The following is a 22746-nucleotide window of genomic DNA, read 5'->3' as shown; positions in this document are numbered from 1 at the left end:
GTCACGAAAGCTGAAATTTCAGTTCAGAGAACACTTACTGTTCCCAACCCTAACCCTGTGGAAAGCCATCTAATTAGACTTTAATTTGATTTTGAGATGTTTTTAGGAGGTAATTTAATTATTGTTTGATTTTATACCAATGTTATGTACCTGATGTTAGCCACCCTGAGCCTGACTTGGCCAGGGAGGGTGGGATATAAATAAAAGGTTATTATTATTATTATTACTTGTTGTTATTCCTTTGTAAGAAAATATGAAATAACGTAAAACCATTTTTGCGGGGGTGGGGGAATCAATGGGGGGGATGACAAGAAATTTTCCGCACCGGGTACCACTTGACCTTCCCATGCCTGGGGGGGGGGGAACAACAATTTTTTTGCCCCCGGGTACCAATTTACCTTGCTACGCCCCTGTTCAGCATTTATATTGTCAGAATCAACTTGCTGAAAAACATAGTTCCAGTTACAGGTGGGTAGCCGTGTTGGTCTGCCATAGTCGAAACAAAATAAAAAATTCTTTCCAGTAGCACCTTAGAGACCAACTGAGTTTGTTCTTGGTATGAGCTTTCGTGTGCATGCAAAAAGTCTGAAGAAGTGTGCATGCACACGAAAGCTCATACCAAGAACAAACTCAGTTGGTCTCTAAGGCAGTGTTTTTCAACCACTGTTCCGCGGCACACTAGTGTGCTGCGAGATGTTGCCTGGTGTGCCGAGGGAAAAATTGAAAAATTACTTTATATATAGTCAATATAGGCACAGAGTTAATTTTTTTAACATTTTTTAACATTTTCTAATGGTGGTGTGCCTCGTGATTTTTTTCATGAAACAAGTGTGCCTTTGCCCAAAAAAGGTTGAAAAACACTGCTCTAAGGTGCTACTGGAAAGAATTTTTTATTTTGTTGCTGAAAAACAGTAAGAGTAGGCACAATGCAAATCCAGTTCTTTGGTTTGGACAAAAAAAAAATGTTCAAGGAACCCAGGTGGGTGAGCAACCAGGGGAAAAAAGAACTGCAATCTGGCCCAAACACCACTTAATATCCTCAGAAGTCAGTCTCTAAAAAACAGGCAAAACCTCCTGTCTTCACTTATTTCTGAAACACAATGCTGAATGAAACAGAAGGTGTGGGCAGGTGCTTCACTCACTTACAGAGCCATGCCTTCAGTTTCTGGGCCTATTTAATGCATTTGCCAACTACAAAGCCATGCTCAAGGGAAAATAATGCTCACACGCACAATGCCAGCCATGCAGTCATTTATATCAAGGGGGAGGGAGCCTAACGCAACATGCATCCGTGTTCCTGTTAGTTGCCCAAGCTTAAAAGCTATGAAGTAATGCTTCTCTTACCTTTTCATTTTCCAGGTCAATCATCTTCTGCGTGAGGGCAGCTTCGGTTTCCTCTATTTGCTTTAGCCACTATATAAAAATGATGGGACAGTTTGAGACGGAGCTTACGCCAAACATTAGGTAAGTACAGTAAAGCGCTTCGCCTTAAATTCCATTATATTCTCAATTTTGTACAGAACTATTGATTTGGACACCTGAAAACGATGACTAATTATAATGAGGGAAATCAGAAAGTTACTAAGATTAAATCCAAATAATAACGAGCAGTAGGGGGAGAATCCTCACAAAATATATTCTTGTAATTTAAACGAAGGCTAGCTAACCTAAATAGTTGTGCTAACGAAAATCATAGTGGAGCCTTATTTGCCCCTACGGGTTCCCACGGTTGCGCCCGGTGAGAAAACATGGAAGCAGAAAAGACACCTGAGGCTGCTGGCTTCAGAGAGAGAAAGATTTATTTTCTGCATGCAGAGGTACCTGCAGTGTTCAGACAGCCAAGCAAGTACAAAAAAAAGTCAATTTTCAGACCGTTCTTATAGACAGTTCCCTGGCTCATCTTCCCACCCCAGGAATCTTGTCCTTGTCCATATAAGGAACACTTCCTGTTGTACATTTCCTGTTGTACATATAAGGCAAAAGGACATTTAGCCCTGAGTTGGTTCATGCGCACTTCAGCAAGGCCATCCTATCTCTGACCTAGACAACAGTTCCTCTCTGTGCAAGGTCAGCCTTCTACTGTTATCTCCAGACTCTTAGTCATAGCTTGCCAGAAAGAAGTGCAATGCAGATCAAAGTTCACAGCTTTACAGAGAGGTTTCATAAAGAAAAGCTTAAAAAGTTATTTTATACTTCTGGACTAACAATACATTCAGGTAAATATATACAGGTTAGCTAATTAACCCCTTTCAATACTTTAGAAGATGAAGCCGCACGGGCTCCTGTAGCCAAATGCTACAAGCACATGATTGAGACTGCTACAGATGCTGCCTGTTTCCTGGTTTATATACTTGATTGGAATTGTTTCTTAAAGAGATAGGTACATAATGTTCTAGGCGTGTCCAAACACTTACAGTAGAAACTAACCTATTGTAGAAACTAACCTACTGCTCGTTATTATTATTAGTAGAAACTAACCTACTGTAAGTGTTTGTGCTTGTAGCATTTGGCTACAGGAGCCTGTGCGGCTTCGTCTTCTAAACTATGATTTTCGTTAGCACAACTATTTAGGTTAGCTAGCCTTCGTTTAAATTACAAGAATATATTTTGGGAGGATTCTCCCCCTACTGCTCGTTATTATTTGGATTTAATCTTAGTAACTTTCTGATTTCCCTCTGAGGAAACTGACGGAGTGTCCAGTGAAACGAGGTACAGCCGGCAGCTCGTTAGGGTTTTAGTTTTGAGGTTTTTCATTTAAATAAGTACATAATTTTGCCTTATTTCACTGAGTTGGTTGGGGACCCTCACCTCATTTTCAGTTCGTTTTTAATTATAATGAGGGAGCATTGGCTATATTCAAATATTGCTCGTTCTTCCCAAATTGGGGAAGATGTATGTTTCCCAACAAAGCTACCAGTACAATGAGTTTTGGGGGACCTAACATTGTATGTACTTCATATGTGCTAAAAATCTAAAAGGTTACAAAGTCTTAGGATGAAATAGCAGCACAATGCCAACCCAGGAGAGACCCAAGAGAGGACTAAGCTCTGGCAACAACCATCTGAAATCATGTTTTCGTAATGATATTTCCCCCAAACAGTTTCAGAAGGTATCTCATGGGGGGAAAGGCAATTTCCAAGAGCACTTGAATTTTCATTTGCATTGTAACTGCACTGGCCCTTATAGAGCTCCTTAGAGGTCTAATTGTAGTATATAGACTAAATGTAAGTCAGAATGGCAAATTATGTATCTTTGTGTTCTGGGTTTTATGTAATGTATAGTTGGCAGTATACATCTGCTTACTCTTCTCGTGATTATTGAATATTCCATGCGTCCCCAGAGTGGAAACATTAGTCTTGTAGTCTACCCCAACAAAGCTACAATTTCCAGCACCCTTAACAAACTATAATTCCCAGGATTCCCAGGGGGAAAGCCATGTGCTTTAAAACTATGGTGGTGCTAGAGCTGAAAATGCCTACAAGACATTCGCTGTTTTTGGAAACTCTTGCCCTATTTCAGTTAGCCATGGTGGTGGTGAAGGCAAAATCTTCTGCACATGGCCAGATGCCCTCACTCTTTTAAAACAAACAAACAAACAAAACAAAACACCTACATAACAGTTCTTTTGCTAATTTTTGGTGCCCTCTGCTTGTGATGAAACCTTGTAATATGCAAATCCTCTTTTATTTTATTTATTTAGGAAAGCTTCCAGCTGGTGGATCAGAAAAAAAGGTGCATATAGTAGGATTTCTCTGGACTGGGCTGTCCAGTTGCCCTCATGCTAGCAAATGTAATAGCAAAACGTAAGGAAGAACTTCCTGACAGTGAGAGCTGTTCGGCAGTGGAGTTCGCTGCCAAGGAGTGTGGTGGAGTCTCCTTCTTTGGAGGTCTTTAAGCAGAGGCTTGACAGCCATCTGTCAGGAATGCTTAGATGGTGTTTCCTGCTTGGCAGGGGGTTGGACTGGATGGCCCTTGTGGTCTCTTCCAACTCTATGATTCTATGTTCCAGAAAGTACAATAGACCTACAATGCCTTGACCTGTGGCCAGTAAAAGGGAATTGCTTCAATGACAAATTTAATAAGTGCCATGAGAACCATTCCCTTTTGCGGGCAGGAAATCTGTGCAGACTAGAGATTTTACACTTGTTGAATGTGACATGTGAAAACTGTGCAGGGGGTACAGCTCTGGAACCTCCAAGTAGCCCTATTTTCCAGGGAATCACAAAAACCACCCCAGTGATGGGATGTGAGAGTGATAAATGTCCCTACTTTCACCTGAGGAATGTTGGACGGGATGCAGTGCAACTGTTGTGTACCCAAGTACACAGACTGTACACTCGTTGAGTGGTATATACCCCTACTGACAATCCTGTAAAATGATTTTGTTCATCCCACTAAGTTAACCTTTCTTCTGAGGTACAGTCCTCACTAAAATAAAATACCCCATTAGTCACATACCAATTATTGGGTCAGATCCACACGTCACACAGACAACTCAGTCGGTGGGGACATACCGCTTGCTAAATACTATTAAGTTCCACTAGGAATTTAGCTTGCTGTTCTTACAGAAAGCGTTTTTTAAAAAGGCTTGTACATTCGGGACTTTTATGAGCAGAGCGACAGATTTAAACAGAATTGTGCAGAGAGCACAGCTTTTGTGGAATGGAAGAAATTCATGTCTAAGAGAAGCAATTCTTCACAGAACTCTTACCTTTTCACAGAGAGAAAGTACAGTCCCCGCCTGAATAATCGCAACCTGTTCTTCATTCCTCAAATTCTAAAACACAAGAAGTTCAGTGTATTTTACATTGTAGCACAAATCCATCAAATTAAAATAAGCAGAGTACATGCTACACCATTATAGAGCACACCAACTTCCCTTTCGTTTAAAAAGTTTGGCAAAGGCAAATTGCCGGAAACTGCCAGGAATTGAAACAACCTTAGGAGTATACTGTAAAGTTGTAAATCGTTACTTTTCAGTAGGATCATGTAGGCTGCAATCCTATACGTACTTACCTGGGAGTAAATCCCATTTAACCCAATAGGGCTTACTTCTGAGTAGATATGCATAGGATTGTGCTGCATATGAGCAAAGTGAACTCAGGATTGGGTTGCTAGGCCCCTTGAGAGCCCAACTCTGAGAACTGGGCCTAAGGGAGATCAGGAGGTATCCTGCAGCTCAGAGTGGCAGATGTCAGCAGAGGACAGCATCTACTTATGCCCTAAAGGTAAAGGACCCCTGACAGTTAAGTCCAGTCATAAACGACTCTGGGGTTGCGGCGCTCATCTTGCTTTACTGGCTGAGGGAGCTGACATTTGTCCGCAGTTTTTCCAGATCATGTGGCCAGCATGACTAAGCCGCTTCCGGAAAAACCAGAGCAGCACACGGAAACGCCATTTAGATTCCCGTCAGAGCAGTACCTATTTATCTACTTGCACTTTGACGTGCTTTTGAACTGCTAGGTGGGCAGGAGCTGGGACCGAGCAACGGGAGCTCACCCCATCGCAGGGATTCGAACCGCCGACCTTCTGATCAGCAAGCCCTAGGCTCTGTGGTTTAACCCACAGCGCCACCCGTGTCCCTACTTATGGCCTAGTAGTCCTCAATATTGAAGAGGTAACAAATGGCAAACTCGCTCAAGCCAAACAGGATGTCTGCTCCCTTGTTTCTGGCCCCTCACCCTGACAAAGGAAAAGAAGCTCCAAAATGGATATATTTTTGCAAGCCTTAAAGAACACACAAAAGTCAAAGGGAATGCTCACAAACAATCAAACTGAAAAGCTGCTCCTGGAAAAACTGTTATTGGCTTAGTGGGGTCTCTGCTTCTGCCCTCCAACAGCTGCTTTCTGAAGTGCTGCTTTTCTCAAATAATCCCTTAATTTTCCATCAAAATTGTGGCACAGGATGTCCCAGGGCTGTGGCATGCAAGCAGCATTGAGGCTGTTCCAAGATACACTGTGCCAGACTTTAATTCTGCTTGCATAGTTGAACACTCCAGCCATCTTTCAATTCTTGATCTACCCCAAGCAAAAATCTGGAAACTTTGTTTTCTGTCCTCAGTTTAATTAACATTCCAATCATTGTAAGGTTAGGCATTACAGCACACTCTATAAGGTTAGTCTGTTGTATAACTTTAGGCTTCTGATGGCCATTAATGTAATAATATTCTGATTTACATTATCCCCCCCCCCAATCCTGCTCAATTACATGATAAAAGGTTATAATGCAGAAATCATGTTAACACTTAACATCGTTTCCCAACTTTTGGGGCCTCTCGTCTAAGCATGGTCTCCTGCACTACCTGAGCCAAGAGTGCCAACTTGAATAAAATATTGGGTGGAGCCCAGGTAAGCCCTGCCCCACATAATCAATTACAAGATGTGGCGCACACCCACCATTTGAATGGCAGTACCCATCAACTGGGGGGTGGGGTGGCCCCCTCAAATATTTTATTGGGTGTGCAGAAGGAACCTCAGCCCCTAGGAGTTTGCTCCTATGACCTGAGCTTATCTCATGACGACAACTCTTGCATTCTGGCAGATCAGCACAAGCCAGTGCCCTTTTGATGATAGGAACTGCACAATGATAAAGTAAACAGCCTTTCATAATGGAAAGGGGACGAACAGCTTCAAATACTTGACTAGAGGGCTGCCACTTCATTTGCACATATTAGTAAAGGTAAAAGGACCCCTAACCATTAGGTCCAGTCGTGTCCGACTCTGCAGTTGCGGCGCTCATCTCGTGTTACTGGCTGAGAGAGCTGGTGTACAGCTTCCGGGTCATGTGGCCAGCATGACTAAGCCGCTTCTGGCAAACCAGAACAGTGCACGGAAACACCGTTTACCTTCCCGCCGGAGCGGTACCTATTTATCTACTTGCACTTTGACATGCTTTTGAACTGCTTAGGTGGGCAGGAGGTGGGACCGAGCAACGGGAGCTCACCCCGTCACGGGGATTCGAACCGCCAACCTTCTGACCGGCAAGCCCTAGGCTCTGCGGTTTAACCCACAGCGCCACCTGCGTCCCACTTTGCACATATTAGATACATGCTCTTGGTTCAATTTGCACATATTTTTCAAGAACACAACGGATCTCAGCCTACAGTTCGTGAGCCCTCTGCATCAATTCTACAGTACTCCTGTTCCAACATTTTGGCTGTCTGGCATTAAAACAACTTGAAAAAAATCCAATAGATAAAACCAAAATAACTGAAGCAAAACAAGAACAAAGAATGGGTGGGGTGTTTTATTTGTTTTCATGATGCCAATGGCTTAATATTAACAGCTTCATCTTGAAATAGCATTTCCAATTATATATCTGGAATGCATTTGAAACATACTCAAGCATTTTAAATTTGCATTATAAAATTAAAGCTGTCATGACAGGAGACCCAGTGAGTTGGGGTGGGGTGGGGGAATGCATGAGACCACAGAGTAACACAGAGGCATGTGCTGCCCACCCTCCATTGCGGCATTCCCTGGTGGCATGCTATTACAGATAGTGTCCCTTTCACAAATATGCAATTGGAACTACTTAAATAAATACATTAGCTACCCCATTATCACCAAGGATATCTAGCTTCTTCATAAGTTCAGAAATATTCACATCCTGGAAAAGAAATTTCAACATTTATCTTTTAATCAATAATTATGTCATGTATTTGTGTTAGTTTTTAACTGTTACAAATTCTTTCACATTAACTAGGCTGGAGAAACAACACCATGGAAGACATTCTGACTCCAGAAATTGCAAAAATGCCATCATCTTTTTTAAAAAGGGGAGAGCCTGATTTCCTCTCAATCACAGGAAATTGAGGTAAGAACACTTATCAAAGCTAATAACGAAACAGTACAACGTCAGAAATACTATCGATTATATCATATAGTCTGTTGCTATTTACTCATTAGATTAGACACTGAACATAATATTGAACTGAAATATGTCTTTTCACACCACATCATACCGCTACTAGCAACACTGAATAGCATTAAAGGTTTTTGCTTTTAAATAATCAGGTTTAATGGGCTAGGCAACATTACACCCATTTTCTATTCATAGTCAAGCAAACAATGCTTCATGTAAAACAAAATCAGTGGTAATAAGATGAGATGAGAATAATAAGGTTGGGAATTCATAAGAAGTGTGCAGGAAGATGTGGGAACTGTCTGAGATCTTAGGTGAAATTTCCACAGGGTCAAAGAGACTGATCTCTCCATATAATTACGCATAAGGGTAGGAACTGTATCATAGCTGTCAAGTTTCGGATATGAAAAGAAGGGATCAGCACCCTCACCTGTCCCGGGGACAGTATACAGTTCTCAGGGACACTCCACGCCGCAGTAATCCCCCCAGGCTACAAATTAATTTACACCAGGCTACACGCCATCATCTTTCCCCACCTCAGGGTCTCTTTTCCAGGGAGTCTTCTCTTCTCATGCGATGCTTCAGGATCTGTCCTTCCGGTGAGCAGCCAGGGCTGATGTCCTTCAGAATGGACACCACTCCCATGGCCTGCCTGACACTACTCAGGGTCTCACTAAAATCAACCATCTGAATGGTCCTGGACCGCTCTTATTTTATGATTTCCAAAAATTGAGCTCTGAACTTTTCCTAGTTCATAAAATTATGATTATCTTCCCAGTAACTACCACCCCTCACTTCTGGGCACTTGGAACTTAAGGAAGTGATTTTGCTCAGTGCCCTTTAGAACATCCATTATTCCTTATCTCCCAACTTTGTGCTATATAGCTCATTAGCAATCTGAGTGCCCCTATACACAGGGCCTAAGTGGCATTCTGCCTCCTCGGGACCTGCTGAGAGACGCTGAGGATTAGGGAGAGCAGCTGCTTCCTTTGAAATAAGGGAATTTTAAGGGATATCAAAAATAAGGGAGAGCAGCGGGAAACAGCTTGTAATAAGGGAATTTCCCGCCAAAAAAAGGATACTTGACAGCTATGAACTGCATAGGTTTACAAGGTAGAACTAGATGTCATGGTGGCAGCTACCGGTATGTTTGTTTAAATGGTGCCCACCCCCCAAACAGAAAGCAGAGGGTATCCATCTGATTTTAATTTCAAAGGTGGAATGCAGATGAGGAAGGTTGAACCTGCTCCCCTGTGCCATCTTACCTCCTCCATCGCCCATCACCAAAGCCACTTTCCCCTTAACACAGCTCTGATTCTAGAGGTAAGCAGAGGTCTGGCCGGAGAAGAGGTCCCTCCTCACATCTATGCATCCCCTTTGATGTTTAGACCCCACTTTCTGCTTTGTGCGAACTAACAGGAAAGAGATTTGATCAAACAAATGCCACTGCTGCCATCGCGTCAAGTCTGGGGGCCCACAGACCATCTTGCAGGTGCTGCACAAGAACCAACAAATTTCCATCTACCTTTATTCCCTCGTGGCGACAAAACAGTTGAAGCGCGCTTCCATTGTTTTCAGGGAATGCCGTTATATGGAGGTTAAAGGCTGGCGACCTTCGTTCTCTCTCCTAAGGGAAGATTTTGTTCAAAATAGAATAGGTGTTCATAAAAAAAGATACCAAACTTCTATTCTACAAATCATTCAAGTCAAGTTAAATAAAGAAATCCTGGGTTTTGCTTATGAAAAATGTACCAAAATGCATCACAAGGCCAGTCCTTCCCTGATATGCAATGTAAGATTATTTACTGTTGTAAGAACACGACTTCTTTCAATAAATAAAAAAATTGTCCAGTAGCACCTTAGAGACCAACTAAATTTGTTCTGGGCATAAGCTTCTTTTGTGAAGAAGTGTGCATGCACATGAAAGCTTATACCCAGAACAAATTTAGTTGGTTTCTAAGGTGCTACTGGACAATTTTTATTTATTTATTTTGACTACATCAGAACAACACGGCTACCTGCCTGAATCTAGACATCTTTCAATGTTTTCTTTTAAACATGGAAAATATGTTTTCAAGGTGTGAGGTGAAAAGCTAGCTATCGGTTTAACTCTGTTGCTTAGTAAGGGCAGCAGGTATAGTGATGATGATGCCAATAATAATAATAATAATAATAATAATAATAATAATAATAATAATTTATTTGTACCCTGCCCATCTGGCTGGGTCTCCCCGGCCACTCTGGGCAGCTTCCAACAAATATTAAAATACATTAAAATAGTGGTGACTTGAATGATGGTCAGGGGTGCCGTGGGCAACACTGACCTGTGTCCCTCTTTCCTTCTCTCCTTCCTTGGATCGGATGCCCTCTCACGTCTCTGTCTCCCAAAGGTTTGCACAGCTATTTGTTGCAGCAGCCCTGGCTACAAGCTCCCCAGGCAAATGGTGCCTCTGGGTGTGGCCAGGAGGTGCTTCCCAGGCCCCTGTGGGGCTGTGTGAGGAGGCACCTCTCTTTGGGGCAAGAGGGGGCAGCTCAGAGACCAGGGGTGGCAGCAGCGGCTGCCCAGAGGACTCCCAAGGAGAGGACAGAAGAGAGGAGGCTGAGGAAACACTCTACAAGGGAGGGTGTTCAGAAAGGGGTGAGGGGCTGCCAGCTCTGCAGGCAAGGGGTGACCTAACTGGGCTTCTGAGACCCACAGGGGAGCCGCAGAAAGAATAGAGTTGGTCAAGGGAGCCGTGGACTCAAAAAACGTTGAAAACCTCTGCTTTACACCTTCCTTTGCCTGCAACTTTGTGATAAAGGAAATGCAAGTGTTGATTGAGGAGTGGGGTGGTGGTGCTGGAGGGTGAGACATGCAAACTTGGTTAACTGGTGCTGCTCACAAAGCAGCCAACAAGGTGTGTGTGTGTGTGTGTGTGTGTGTGTGTGTGTGTGTGTGTTTTAACAATCCAACTTCTGAGTTGACACAGGACAATAATGCTCAGATTGGTTCCAATATCCACCCAGTTAAGAGAGACCATGCATTTAACTGAAGCTCGGGCATTGATTTCTGCTTGCAGCGAGTGATCCTTAAGAGAAGCAGACTTGGGAGACCAACCCCCCAATCTCTCCATGCAGAAATGCAACCGGAAAATAATGGCCCAAACAAATTTTTCCATATTGCTTAGTATGCAGCAGAAACAGCTTGAGTGGCGAGACTTCAAATTACAGCAGCAGCCCCCGTGCAAATGGATCACCACCCTTCTCATCCCCACGGGAGTCCTGTTACATCTTCCTTACGTATGCGTTTGCGTGCAATTAAAAAGACAAGGCTGTCATTGCACTGTAGAGCTGCATCACAACCCCGAATTTGCATGGAGTCGGTGGGGTTGGGGGGAGGGGAGCCATAGAGACCGCAGGCTGCACTAGGGCCCTGATCATGACACGGGAGCAAGAAAATTGAGAGGGAGAAAGCGGTGGTTTAAAGCAAGGTTTGAGCAACAGCATGGATGTAGAAACCTGAGAGGGAAATGGCAGTTTTAAACAACTGCAGAGGTTTGAATAACATACTGTGGAATATTTGAGAGCTCTGTGCCCTTTCTCTCTCTCTCTCATGAGGCAGCTGAGGAATGGAAGGGGGAGATGTTTGAGTACATGGAAGAGGGAGAGACACTGAAACGAAAAGAAAAGTGGCTGCTTTAAACAACAGCAAAAGTTTGACTAGAGTGGGGGGTGGAGGAACACAGAAAAGAATAGCAGTTTTAAACAACAGCAGAGGTTTGGCTGGAGAAAAACGGAGAGAGAAAAGCAGCAATTTTAAACAACGGCACAGTAGGGCGACGCACAGCTGCATTTGATGACACTTCAATTCATTCAAGTATCCCAAAGCAGTGGGAATTTAGTTTAAAAATAAGAACTATCTTGTAGAGGCAAAAACACTGCTCATGTTGCAGCAAAGTATTACGTTAACTGGTGGAGCTTTCCCATAATTATCGAGCGGAAACCATCTTTCAGAACATTTTTTCATCAAGATCCACAGCCCAAGCACTTCTGTGTGACACATATGAACCAGACAATGACACCACCAAAGTGTTGCGGAGGAACTGAGGGACCAATATATACACAACTGTGATATATGGCTCTAGTAAATCACCTTTCAACTGACTGCATGGTAACAGTGGCATTACATTGTGACTGCTTAACCACAGGGAATGAAAAAATTGGAAGTCCTTGGGGAATACAGGTAATCAAATATAAAGGTTGCAAGGACTCAGGCCAGGATGAAAATAAACAATTTTTCCTCTATTTTTGTTGTTTAAAGTATGAAACAAATTCCACACACTCGGTACACTTTGACCATAAAACTAAGAAATGACAGCTGATGAAGAATAAACGAAACAGGGCCTTGTCCTGGAGTTAAAAATCATTGCAACTGTAATTTGTTTCATACTTTAAACAACAAAAATAGAGGAAATCAATGTTTATTTTCGTCCTGGCCTGAGTCCTTGCAACCTTTCTATTTGATTACCTACTTAACCACAGGGGCCAGTTTGAATGAGCATAAATTAAATCCACCTAACAGGTTCGTATGAATCACTCGTGTTAAAATGTAAGCATCAACTTTTGGGTTTTGATTTGGTTTTCCAAAAGCATCGTTGGTGTAATTGCAGCATATGCACTAATTACACAGCAGTTTCGAAGGCTCCTCCAGACAACCTATTTACTGGGCGTCCATCCTGATTTGCTTGCACAAAACATGTGGTGGTTAGATTACGTCTGATTTTCATTCTGAACTGCTTGTACATCCACCTGGTGATTATTTGCTGATCCCACACGTTTCAATGCGTATCTATCACTTTCCTAAAGTCTGCTTCTTTTCAAAGTGGATTTATTGCACTAGAGCAGGGGTGGCCAACTCCCAAGAGACTGCGATCTACTCACATAATTAAAAACTGGCAGTGATCTACCCCCTTTTTGGGGTTCAGGGCAAAGTTGTTGAGCTTTTTATAGGAAGGAGGAAGGCCCGTTTTTGGGGGAGTTCGGGTCAAAGTTGTTGAGTTTTTTCAGGGAGGAGGTAAAATGTTGAGCTTTCTTTAGGGGGCCACAGTTGTTCAGCTTCTTTGAGGGGACCGAATGATCTACCAGTGATCTACCGCAGACGTCCAGTGATCTACCAGTAGATCACGATCTACCTGTTGGACATGCCTGCACTAGAGGACAGAGCACTTTGAACAACTTTAGGTGTTCAAATGCATAATTTACATTCTGCATTTAAACCCCTCCCACGAAATAGTGACCGCCTGGAGGCAGCCTCAAATATATCCAGTGCGGTCCACAGATGGGAAGCCCCAGGCCGGGTAAGGCTACCTTTAAACTTTCAGAGAGTAGTTGCTGCAGCAAAGGAGGGTTCCTTATACAGTCTTACCTCTGGTTACGATTGCTTCAGGTTGCGTTCGTCACGGGTTACAAATGCGCCGAACCCGGAAGTACCGGAATGGGTTACTTTCGGGTTCGGTGATTTGCACATGCGTAGAAGCACCGAATCGCATCGCGCACATGCGCAGACATAGCACTTCAGGTTGCGGACCTTTCAGGTTGCGAACGGGGCTCCGGAACAGATCCTGTTTGCAACCAGAGGTACCACTGTACACGCAAATAGATGGTGTTGTTAGGTGGTTTCGGGGGTTTTTTACACTCTGCTTTTCAACCAAAATTATTAAAGGGGTAACGGTTGGAAGAGATAGGAGAGCACAAGCAGTTATGAGGCGAGAGGTGAGCAAAGTGGCACGGATACCAGCAAACACAAAATGGTGAGGGGAAAGAGTAATTTGCACCTGGATGTGTAACAAGAACAGACCCCGAAAAAAATAGGGGTTTCTTTTCATGACATTTCCAACTAACAGACTAATTTGACATCTCACACTGGATCTGTCAAACATGTGAGCATATGAACTCTGGATAGCACCACTCCTTTGACTTATCCTTATTTACTGCATTTATATACCATCTTTTCCCGAGAGGGACTCAAGGTGGTGTACATGAGTCTCACCTCCCCATTTGATCTTCACAACAACCCTGTGAGGTGGGTCAGACTGAGAGACTGTGACTGGCCCAAAACTGCCCAGTGATCTTCAAGGCTGAGTGGGGATTCGAACCTTGGTCTCCCAGCTCATAATCCAACAGTCTAACTATTAGATAGGCGAGCCCATAAAAAAAGGCAAGGATCGGGAACCTGTGGTCCTGCATACTGACTGGAATTAAGAGTTCAACATCTGGAAGGCCATAGGTTTCACCACCCCTCCAGCACTGGGTGTGAGCAAAAGCAAAGAGGGAGGTTAAAAAAAACATATCCGTGTAAACATTGATTTCATTTTCATGTCTATTCCATCCGCAGCTGAATTTCCAAGATGTCAAGGAGGAGTTAATTTTCATGGCTTGTGAAATGAACCTGCGGGGCTGCTGTATCCTCCTGCCAGGCAGCACACTGGCCCATCTATCCCGCAGCTGTTTATTTTGGCTGGAGGTACTTCGTTGCCCTGCTACCAAATAGGATGATAGGACCCTTTATCCTGATTTCAAAAGCCCTCTGCAACACTAGAAGTGTTCAGTTCAGACCTCTGGCAAAAGCATATTATCCTTACTGCCAGTGGCTTTCCAGCTGAAGAGCAGAGGGCAAGAGAGAGAGAGAGAGAGAGAGCCTCTACCCATTTTAGGCTCTGGCCCCAAGCGGCTTGTCCTTGAAGGAGCATGGCCCCCGACAGAAATGGAGGTTTGCCCACCCCCTGCTTTACGAGGTCAAACAAGATTGATATCTAAGTAATATGCAGAACAAAAGCTTTTCCAAAGGGAGGCGGAGGTGGAATGAGGCGGAATGAAGATTGTGCATGCCAAGACATTCAGTAGATAAATTTACAAATAGCCTAATGATCGTGATTTTTGTTAATGACCTTTTAGTTAGGTTTATGCACTGCAAATGGGTATGAAAATGCAACAGTCTTACCCCTCCCGTTACAACTGAGCACATTTTTAAAACAAAAAAATTGTAGCAACAACAGTATCATCCACTCCTTTAACACAATGGAACCAGACTGAATGAATTAATGTGCTAAGAAAATGCAAATTCCTCAGGTAACCATCTTTTTTTTCCTATTTAAGATTCTTTCATTTTAAACTGCTTCGTTGCTTCATTAACAGATTTATGTAAATTATTTTTTTCCCCATAAAATAAGAGAAGTTCTGTAGAAATTTCCCTTTTTAAAACTAAGTAAACTTAAGAAAAAAATATTAAGATGAAGGATGTGTCACAGCCTAAGGTTTGATTTCATGCAGAATGCACAGAGGTGTGTTAATTAAAATAATGCCAGCTGGGAGTTGGTAGAATGTGTATCAGATAATGTCACATGCAAGAAAGGAGCAGTCATGGAAATGAAACAAACAAAAAGACAGAAACACAGAAAAAAAAATTTATTGGCCAGAACAAACTATATGTAATATACATATTGTCTATGTTACAGTTTTGCAAAATTAGTGAGCATGCTCTCCAAAACTACATTAAGCCAGAGGCATCATAATTATTGCCCCAATGCCACGGCAGATTTCAGAAAATCCAGTTAGTTTTCCCTTACACATGCAATGGATGCTAATGGATGTCATATGTATTTCAGCTTGGGTTCAAAGACAAGTTCTGCTCCATTTGTGAGTTTACAACTCAGAGAATCTCTTACTTCCAGTTCAAGGATTCGGAACTCCAGCAGCTCATTCTGGTCTTTGGCATCCTGCATCTCATTCTTCAGAAGATCTTCTTCTAGTTCTATCTTGTAGATCTAAGAGAAAAGTAGCATGCGGCTATGAGCCATGGGAGAAGTAGAATACATTCCTGCAAACATCTTTATAGCATGCAAAAGAAATGAAAGGCACGGGGGGGGGAGCCTCTTAATGAAATGCAAGTGTGGATTCTATCGTTTAAAAAAAGGTAAAGGGGCCCCTGAGCATTAGGTCCAGTCGTGTCCAACTCTGGGGTTACGGCGCTCATCTCGCTCTATAGGCCAAGGAAGCTGGCGTTTGTCCACAGACAGCTTCCGGGTCATGTGGCCAGCATGACAAAGCCGCTTCTGGCGAACCAGAGCAGCGCACGGAAACGCCGTTTACCTTCCCGCTGGAGTGGTACCTATTTATCTACTTGCACTTTGACGTGCTTTCGAACTGCTAGGTGGCCAAGAGCTGGGACCGAGCAACGGGAGCTCACCCCGTCACAGGGATTCTATCATACACAGTTCTAAAAAGTCACTAGTGTGGGCTTGCAAATTTGGGTCTTCACTTAGGCTGAGCATGACAATAGCTATTAAGAGAAATGAGCACAGTATGACAGGGGGATTCCATGCCTGTTCAGCAGCATTTGGCAAATAGATTCACGGAATGGTAAGAGTTCGTCTAGTCCAGCCTCATGCAATGCAGCAATCTCAACTAAAGAACCCTGATTTTTGGCCACCCAACCTCTAACCATAGAATCCTAGAGTTGGAAGAGACCACAAGGGCCATCCAGTCCAACCCCCTGCCAAGCAGGAAACACCATCAAAGCATTCCTGACAGATGGCGAATCAAAAACCTCTAAGGAAGGAGAGGCCATCACCTTGCAAGCGAGTCTGTTCCCCTGTCAAACAGCTGTTACCCCCAGAAAGTTCTTCCTGGCGTTTAATTGGAAAAACACGGGGCATTGTGGTTATGGATTTTGCAGAGTCACTAAACATGTTGAAATACAACTATTGGCTCTCCATGAAAGTCAAATTTGGTGCAATACACGTGCTGATTCTTTTCGCCATAGAGTGAGATGTATTGTGCCAACAATAGTCATTAGGGGCTTGTTTTGGCTCTAGGCACATTTCAATACCCCCCATGTACAGATGGAGGCAGGCACCTCTCCCCACCCAGCACAATTCCACAGGGAAGGGCTGCACATTACAATGGACTGCCACTTCCTGGAAGCCCCTTTAAAGGTATTTTTTAAACCATGTTTAGAGCAGCTTAAAATGTTAAAAATGCCAAAAGGAATAAAGAGGCAGTCTTAGGACAACCTTGTAAGCCTTTCTGTAAAATGTGTGCATTTTAAAGGTTTTTGCTCTTTAAAAAAAGTCAGCCCATGAATGCCCCTTGTAAGGAACGCATGGAGATTTGTTTTAGAATGGGAATGGGATCCAGGAAACTTCAAGATGGTTAGCTTAACATCAGTCCCGGGTAAATTGGTGGAAAGCATGCTTAAAAATAAAATTATAAAGAATATAGAAGAACAAGGCCAAAGTGGTATTTGCAAAGGTAAGTCCTGTCTCAGTAAAGTTTTAGGATGATCAAGCAAGATATTCCACATTTGTACTTTCAAAAAGCTTTTGACAAAGTCCCTCACCAAAGACTCCCAAGTAAACATAGCAGTTTTGAGCTAACAGCAAAGGTCCTCTTATGGATCAGGTATTGGGAAGCAGGCATTGGGACTAATCGGACAGTTCTTACAATGGGTGGATGCAGGAAGTGAAGTTCCTGAGGATCTGTATTGGGACAGATGCTTTTAAACTTATTCACAAATAGGAGTTAGGAATGAGCCATCAAAAAGCAAGCGGATGGAAGAGAGAAAACCAGTTCATGGTCAGGATGGGTATATGCAAACTCTGTGGTGAGAAACAGTGAGTCACTGAATATGAGCGGCCAAGTGATCTACCAGAGAGGGCTACTGTCTTCATATCTTGCTTGCCTACTTCCAACAAGAAATGAACCTGATCAGGAGAGCTTTAAAACAAATCCTGAGGGGGGCGGAGACAATACTACAGACAACAGAGAAACACCTGGTACTGGGGATAATTGCTTCATTGGTGCACAGGAAACTGAGGTGGTGCTCCAGAAGGAGGGAGCTGCAGCCCAATATAGGAAAAGAGGTGGTAAGGGAACATTTAGCTACTTTAAAAGAATTCAAATCTCCAGGGCCTGGTGAGCTGCATCAAAGGGTACTAAAGGATCTTGCAGATGTAATCTCAGAAGCTCTGTCTATAATCTTTAAGAATTCTTGGAGAATAGGTGAGGTCCCTGAAGACTAGAGGTGGGCAAATGTTGTCCCCATCTTCAAAAGGGGGGGGGGAGAAGACCCAGGTAACCAGTGACCTATGAACTTGACGTCAATACCTGGAAAGGTCCTAGAACAGATCATTCAAGCAGTCAGTCTGTGAGCACTAAGAAAAAGATGCTGTGATTACCAAAATCCAGCATGGGTTTCTGAAAAATAAGTCATGCCAGATTAATCTCATTTCTTGTTTGACGGAGTTACAAGCTTGGTGGATTAGGGGAATGCCGTGAACATAGAGTATCTTGATTTCAGTAAGGCTTTGGACAAAGTCCCCCATGATATTCTTGTGAGGAAGCGGTGAAATGTTAGTTGAACAAGCTGTTAGGTGGATTTTCAGCTGGTTGACTGACTGAACCCAAAGAGTTTTATCGTTAAAACAATCCAGTTATCCTCTCCCTTACTGCCTACTACAGGCTATATATAATTTTTTTTCCTGAAGTCTCTTAATAGTTTCATTTTGGCTAGTGAAACCCAGCTTCTTTGAGGAACGGGCAGGACAGGAATTTAATAAACAAAAGCAGTGTTTGTATTAATCACACACTTTTAGAAAACAAAATTATCAATGTAAAAGCTTGAGTTTCTCAGCACACAGGATGTTGTTGTAATCAGTTCAGGAAATACTGAAGGCACCATTCCCTTCACCCACCTTTTCTAGCAGTTCTTGGTTTGTCCTGATAAGCCCCTGTTTTTCTTCTATCCATTTAGAGTCCTGCAAAGAATTTTTAGAATTATAATGTATTTCACTTATGTTTAAAAATTATAGACACTGCAACTTATCAATGACCAAGACATTTACTAAATAATAAAAAAGCATGCAAAACAACCGACAAATAAAAGTAGAACTCAAAATCAAGGTACAGGTAGGTGGCTGTGTTGGTCTGCCATAGTCAAAACAAAATAAAAAATAAAAAAATTCCTTCCAGTAGCACCTTAGAGATCAACTAAGTTTGTTCTTGGTATGAGCTTTCGTGTGGTATCTGAAGAAGTGTGCATGCACACGAAAGCTCATACCAAGAACAAACTTAGTTGGTCTCTAAGGTGCTACTGGAAGGAATTCTTTTATTTTTTGTTTCAAAATCAAGAGATTTGAATTTATCTGGGTGAATAGAAGTTATTGCCCAGCATCAAAACAGCAAAATTGGCTTCAAGTGTACCACTCTAGGGAATCTTACTGCACTGCCTGGGTTGCCAAAAAAGCCCTGCCCTTCAGTTTGCCCACTGAAACAAACCTCTAGTCTAATGGAGGTGGCATTTGTAGAAAGGCATTATAGTGTGGGCAAGCAGGTATGGGAGAAGATGCTCTTTTAAGTCCTTGGGTCCCAAGCCAATTAGGTACTTAAAGTTAAGTAGTAGCTACTAGCTTTGAACTGGGCCTAGAAATGAATATGCAATCAGTGAAGAGATATAATACACAATGTGAGCAATGCCCATCAAAACTCTTGACTGCTGCATTCTGCATTAACTGAAGCTTCTGAGCCTTTTTCAGAGGAAACCCTGTGTATAAAAGCATTGGAGTAACCCAGACTGGATGTTGCCAGAGCATGGATAATCATGGCCATGGATAATCTGCCTATGAAAGGTGGTCACTGACACTTCAGCCCAAACTGGCGAAAGGTACTACTGTGTGCTACAGAGGTCACCTGGGCTTAGATTGAGGGCCGTTACCAAGGTGTGGATCTGTTTCTTAAGCGATAGTGCAACTTCATCCAGAACTGACTATCATCTCCCTGAACTGGAGAACCATCTACTCACAGGACAGTTCATTGTCTCTCATCCAGGACATTACTGAAATCAAACATGTAGTTCAGCTCTTCCACAGCCTCATATAATACAGTACTGGCTTTAAATGATAGTTCATAAGTAACACCTACCCTTCACGCAGAGGTACAGATTCTCAGCTAAATGTCCCACAGAGGACCGTAAGGTCCATGAATAATAATAGCTTAAGGGTCCCGAGCCCTAAAGCAGCCAGATTATCCTCCACCAGGGCCAGGGCCTTTTCAGTGACGGCTCCGACCTGGTGGAATGCTCTGTCCCACGAGACTAGGGCCCTGCAGGACTTGATCTCCTTCCACAGGGACTGTAAGACAGAACTATTCCGCCTGGCCTTCAATTTGAATTAGCCTGATCCTCTATTCCCTTTTCCCTTTCCTCTTCTATGAAGAAACCCTTTCTGGGACTCCACATTTAAATTCTTCCCTGGTCTCCTTCTGGCCATAGTAGGACCAACTTGGTCAGTAAACCCTGGTGATCATTTGCTGTCTACTGACTGGGTTCCCCCACCCCCCAAAAAATTACTCCTGAATTTTTGAATCTTATTGATATTGATGCTGCATTTTATGCTGTTTTAAGTCACATTTTAATCAATGTTTTATATTTGCTGTTAGATGCCCTGAGCCCTGTTTTTAAACCGGGAAGGGTGGGGTATAAATAAAAAATTATTATTATTATTAAATTGCAGCTGCAGTCGTTCAGAGCAGGGCAGGCAGGAACATGCTCACATACTTAAGAGTGCTACCAAATATTTGATATATGAGTCAATCACCTATCTCGTACGACCCTTCTGGGGGGGGGAAACCCACCCCACCCTCCCACTATATATAAGGGTCTGGTGACCTCTGTTTCAGTGTATCTGAAGAAGTGTGCATGCACACGAAAGCTCATACCCAGAACAAACTTGGTTGGTCTCTAAGGTGCTACTGGACAATTTTTTTTAATTTATTTCATATATGCTGTTAAGACTACCTAATTAAGTCTGAGCTTAGGCAAGCTGCCTAACGGTTTGTGTCAGCCACTGACAATATGAGGGTGACAAGACCAGTCTATCTTATTTTGTTTACAGAGATGATGTGTGCAAAGTACTTAGGAAAAGCACTAAGTGATTTCATGATAGGGAGGAACATTCCTATTTTTAAAGAGACGGGGGCAATCTGGAGCATTTTAAATCTCTCCTCAAATAAGTGAATAAAGACAACTGCTTGCCAATTCAGGCGAAAAGCAGCCATTTCGTTGCTGATAAAATAACACGGCTAGCTCTGCTGCAAAACAACCATTTTACTAAAAATAAATAAATTACATCATGCATGAGAAAACTTCACGAGTTGCAAAACCAAATTTATTTTGAAGAACCGCTTATTAACAGTTTCACTTTAGTACTGAACTAATTAGTAAACACACCATGCCCCAAGAAGAAAAAGTGTGTTTTGTGTTTTCCTAGAACTTCAAGAGACATTCACAACTGTGGAACATTCGGTAGCTTAACACAGTAGTACATAACGAAAAGGTTAGCAGTAAAACAGAGCTCAGAGTGGCCCCTAAGCCCCACAGAGAGAATGATTTGGTTCCAATGGAAATGTGTAGCAGCAAACTGAATGCCGGTACAGTTACTTCTCCCCGTGTTTCAGGAGAGACACTCCCTTTTTTATTTTCAAAAGTGGAGCTTGTGTACATTTGTGAGGTTTTTTTAAATCCTTCTCTGTTACCTTATGGACAAAATAAAATGATTTTAAAAAAAAAGCTGTACTGTTCTGGGAATTGTGGAGAGGTGCTTCTCAGTGACATTAGACACATCCACCTACTGAGTTATACACAGCTGACCCCTGCCGTAAAGGAGCAAAACTGGGTCCCAGCCATTTCTTATATGTTAATGGTTTAATTATATGGCATGTACCATTTGGCCACAAAAAATTATATGCCATGTACCATTTGGCCACAAACATGGCATCCCTATGCTTATAAAGGTAAGAAGACCAAGGAATCTGAACCAAAACCATCTTAGTTTCTGTTAGGAAATATGCAAGTTTGAGTCTTGCCTCCCCAAATGCAGCACAGCTGAGCCAGGATCAGTAAGAGTGCTTCGATCCTGACACCGTCTCTTTTAAGCTGTGGTTCTGAATGTCAGCACAAGAATGGAAGCCACCAAAATGTGTGGCAGGTGCTGCCTTCCCTTCCAAGGTAATGGAAAACAGAATCTCTAATGGACAGATATCTCTTTTATGTGATTGTAACTGTGGATCACCTGAATCGCTGCATCACATTCTCCTTAGCCGTCCTCATTATTCCTCGCTCAGGAGTAAGTTACTTGCTCCATTTCTAGTGGGATGCACGGGTGATGCCAAAGAAACCAAACTGAGATTTCTATTGAACGACGAAGATCCATTTAGATCACGAACTGTTGCCAAATACCTGAACAGAGTCTTAGCTCTAAAGAAGGAAAAGGGCTCTGGTATGGTCAGGAGAACCCCGCTAATCTAGTCTGTGCTTTTATTTAGTAACGAGCAGAGGGCTCAGCCTCTGTCGAAGGTTTTAAATATTATATGTGTTTTGGAATTGTGTTTTTATGTGTTGGGCCAATGGCCGTAAAACTTACTTACTGTGGCAGGTGCACAGCAGTGGCCAAGGCCTCTCTAGGAACACTCCCCTTCCCCAAGAGCCAGGGCACTTGACCCCCTACTTCTCATTACTTTCCAGAGATAGAAGGCAGTGGAGAAGTCCTATTCCAAGCCAGAGAGGACCCATGTGCTGCCATGCATGCATGATTGCAGGCTATACTCTGGGTACTTCGGCATCAAAAATAATGACCCTTTCCATGACACAGCAAACCAACCTGGAAGTGCTGTACAACTGCAGTAGTGCCTAATACCTCCTTAGGCTCACTGGCCTTCCCGACACGGGTCTGACCCACATGGCCCCCCTGTCTCTAGCAAAGGGTACAACGTGAGGGGGGATGGGAGGGGTGCTGAGCACTAGTAGGCCATTGTGGGTCCACAAACTCCCAAATGGGGCTGAATAAAATGGA

The 22746-nt window shown here is 43.0% G+C and overlaps 1 protein-coding gene across 4 annotated transcripts in view; it reads right to left on the bottom strand.

Moving 5' to 3' along the window:
* Positions 1 to 22746, bottom strand: part of JAKMIP1 (janus kinase and microtubule interacting protein 1) — a 72117-nt gene that overhangs the window by 12329 nt on the left and 37042 nt on the right. For 2 of the 4 annotated variants that reach the window (XM_033160284.1, XM_033160280.1), the window contains exons 11-16: positions 18595 to 18657; positions 15568 to 15666; positions 9390 to 9491; positions 7556 to 7609; positions 4712 to 4777; positions 1345 to 1413 (exon numbers count right to left, since the gene is read on the bottom strand). In XM_033160284.1, coding sequence (XP_033016175.1) covers positions 1345 to 1413; positions 4712 to 4777; positions 7556 to 7609; positions 9390 to 9491; positions 15568 to 15666; positions 18595 to 18657 — 453 coding nt within the window. The remainder of the gene's footprint in view (positions 1 to 1344; positions 1414 to 4711; positions 4778 to 7555; positions 7610 to 9389; positions 9492 to 15567; positions 15667 to 18594; positions 18658 to 22746) is intronic. The other 2 variants (XM_033160283.1, XM_033160282.1) reach the window with 2 other exon arrangements.

Source organism: Lacerta agilis, chromosome 9 (genome assembly GCF_009819535.1).
Source record: "Lacerta agilis isolate rLacAgi1 chromosome 9, rLacAgi1.pri, whole genome shotgun sequence".
NCBI lineage: Eukaryota > Metazoa > Chordata > Lepidosauria > Squamata > Lacertidae > Lacerta > Lacerta agilis.
This window is presented reverse-complemented; position numbering and strand designations above follow the sequence as displayed.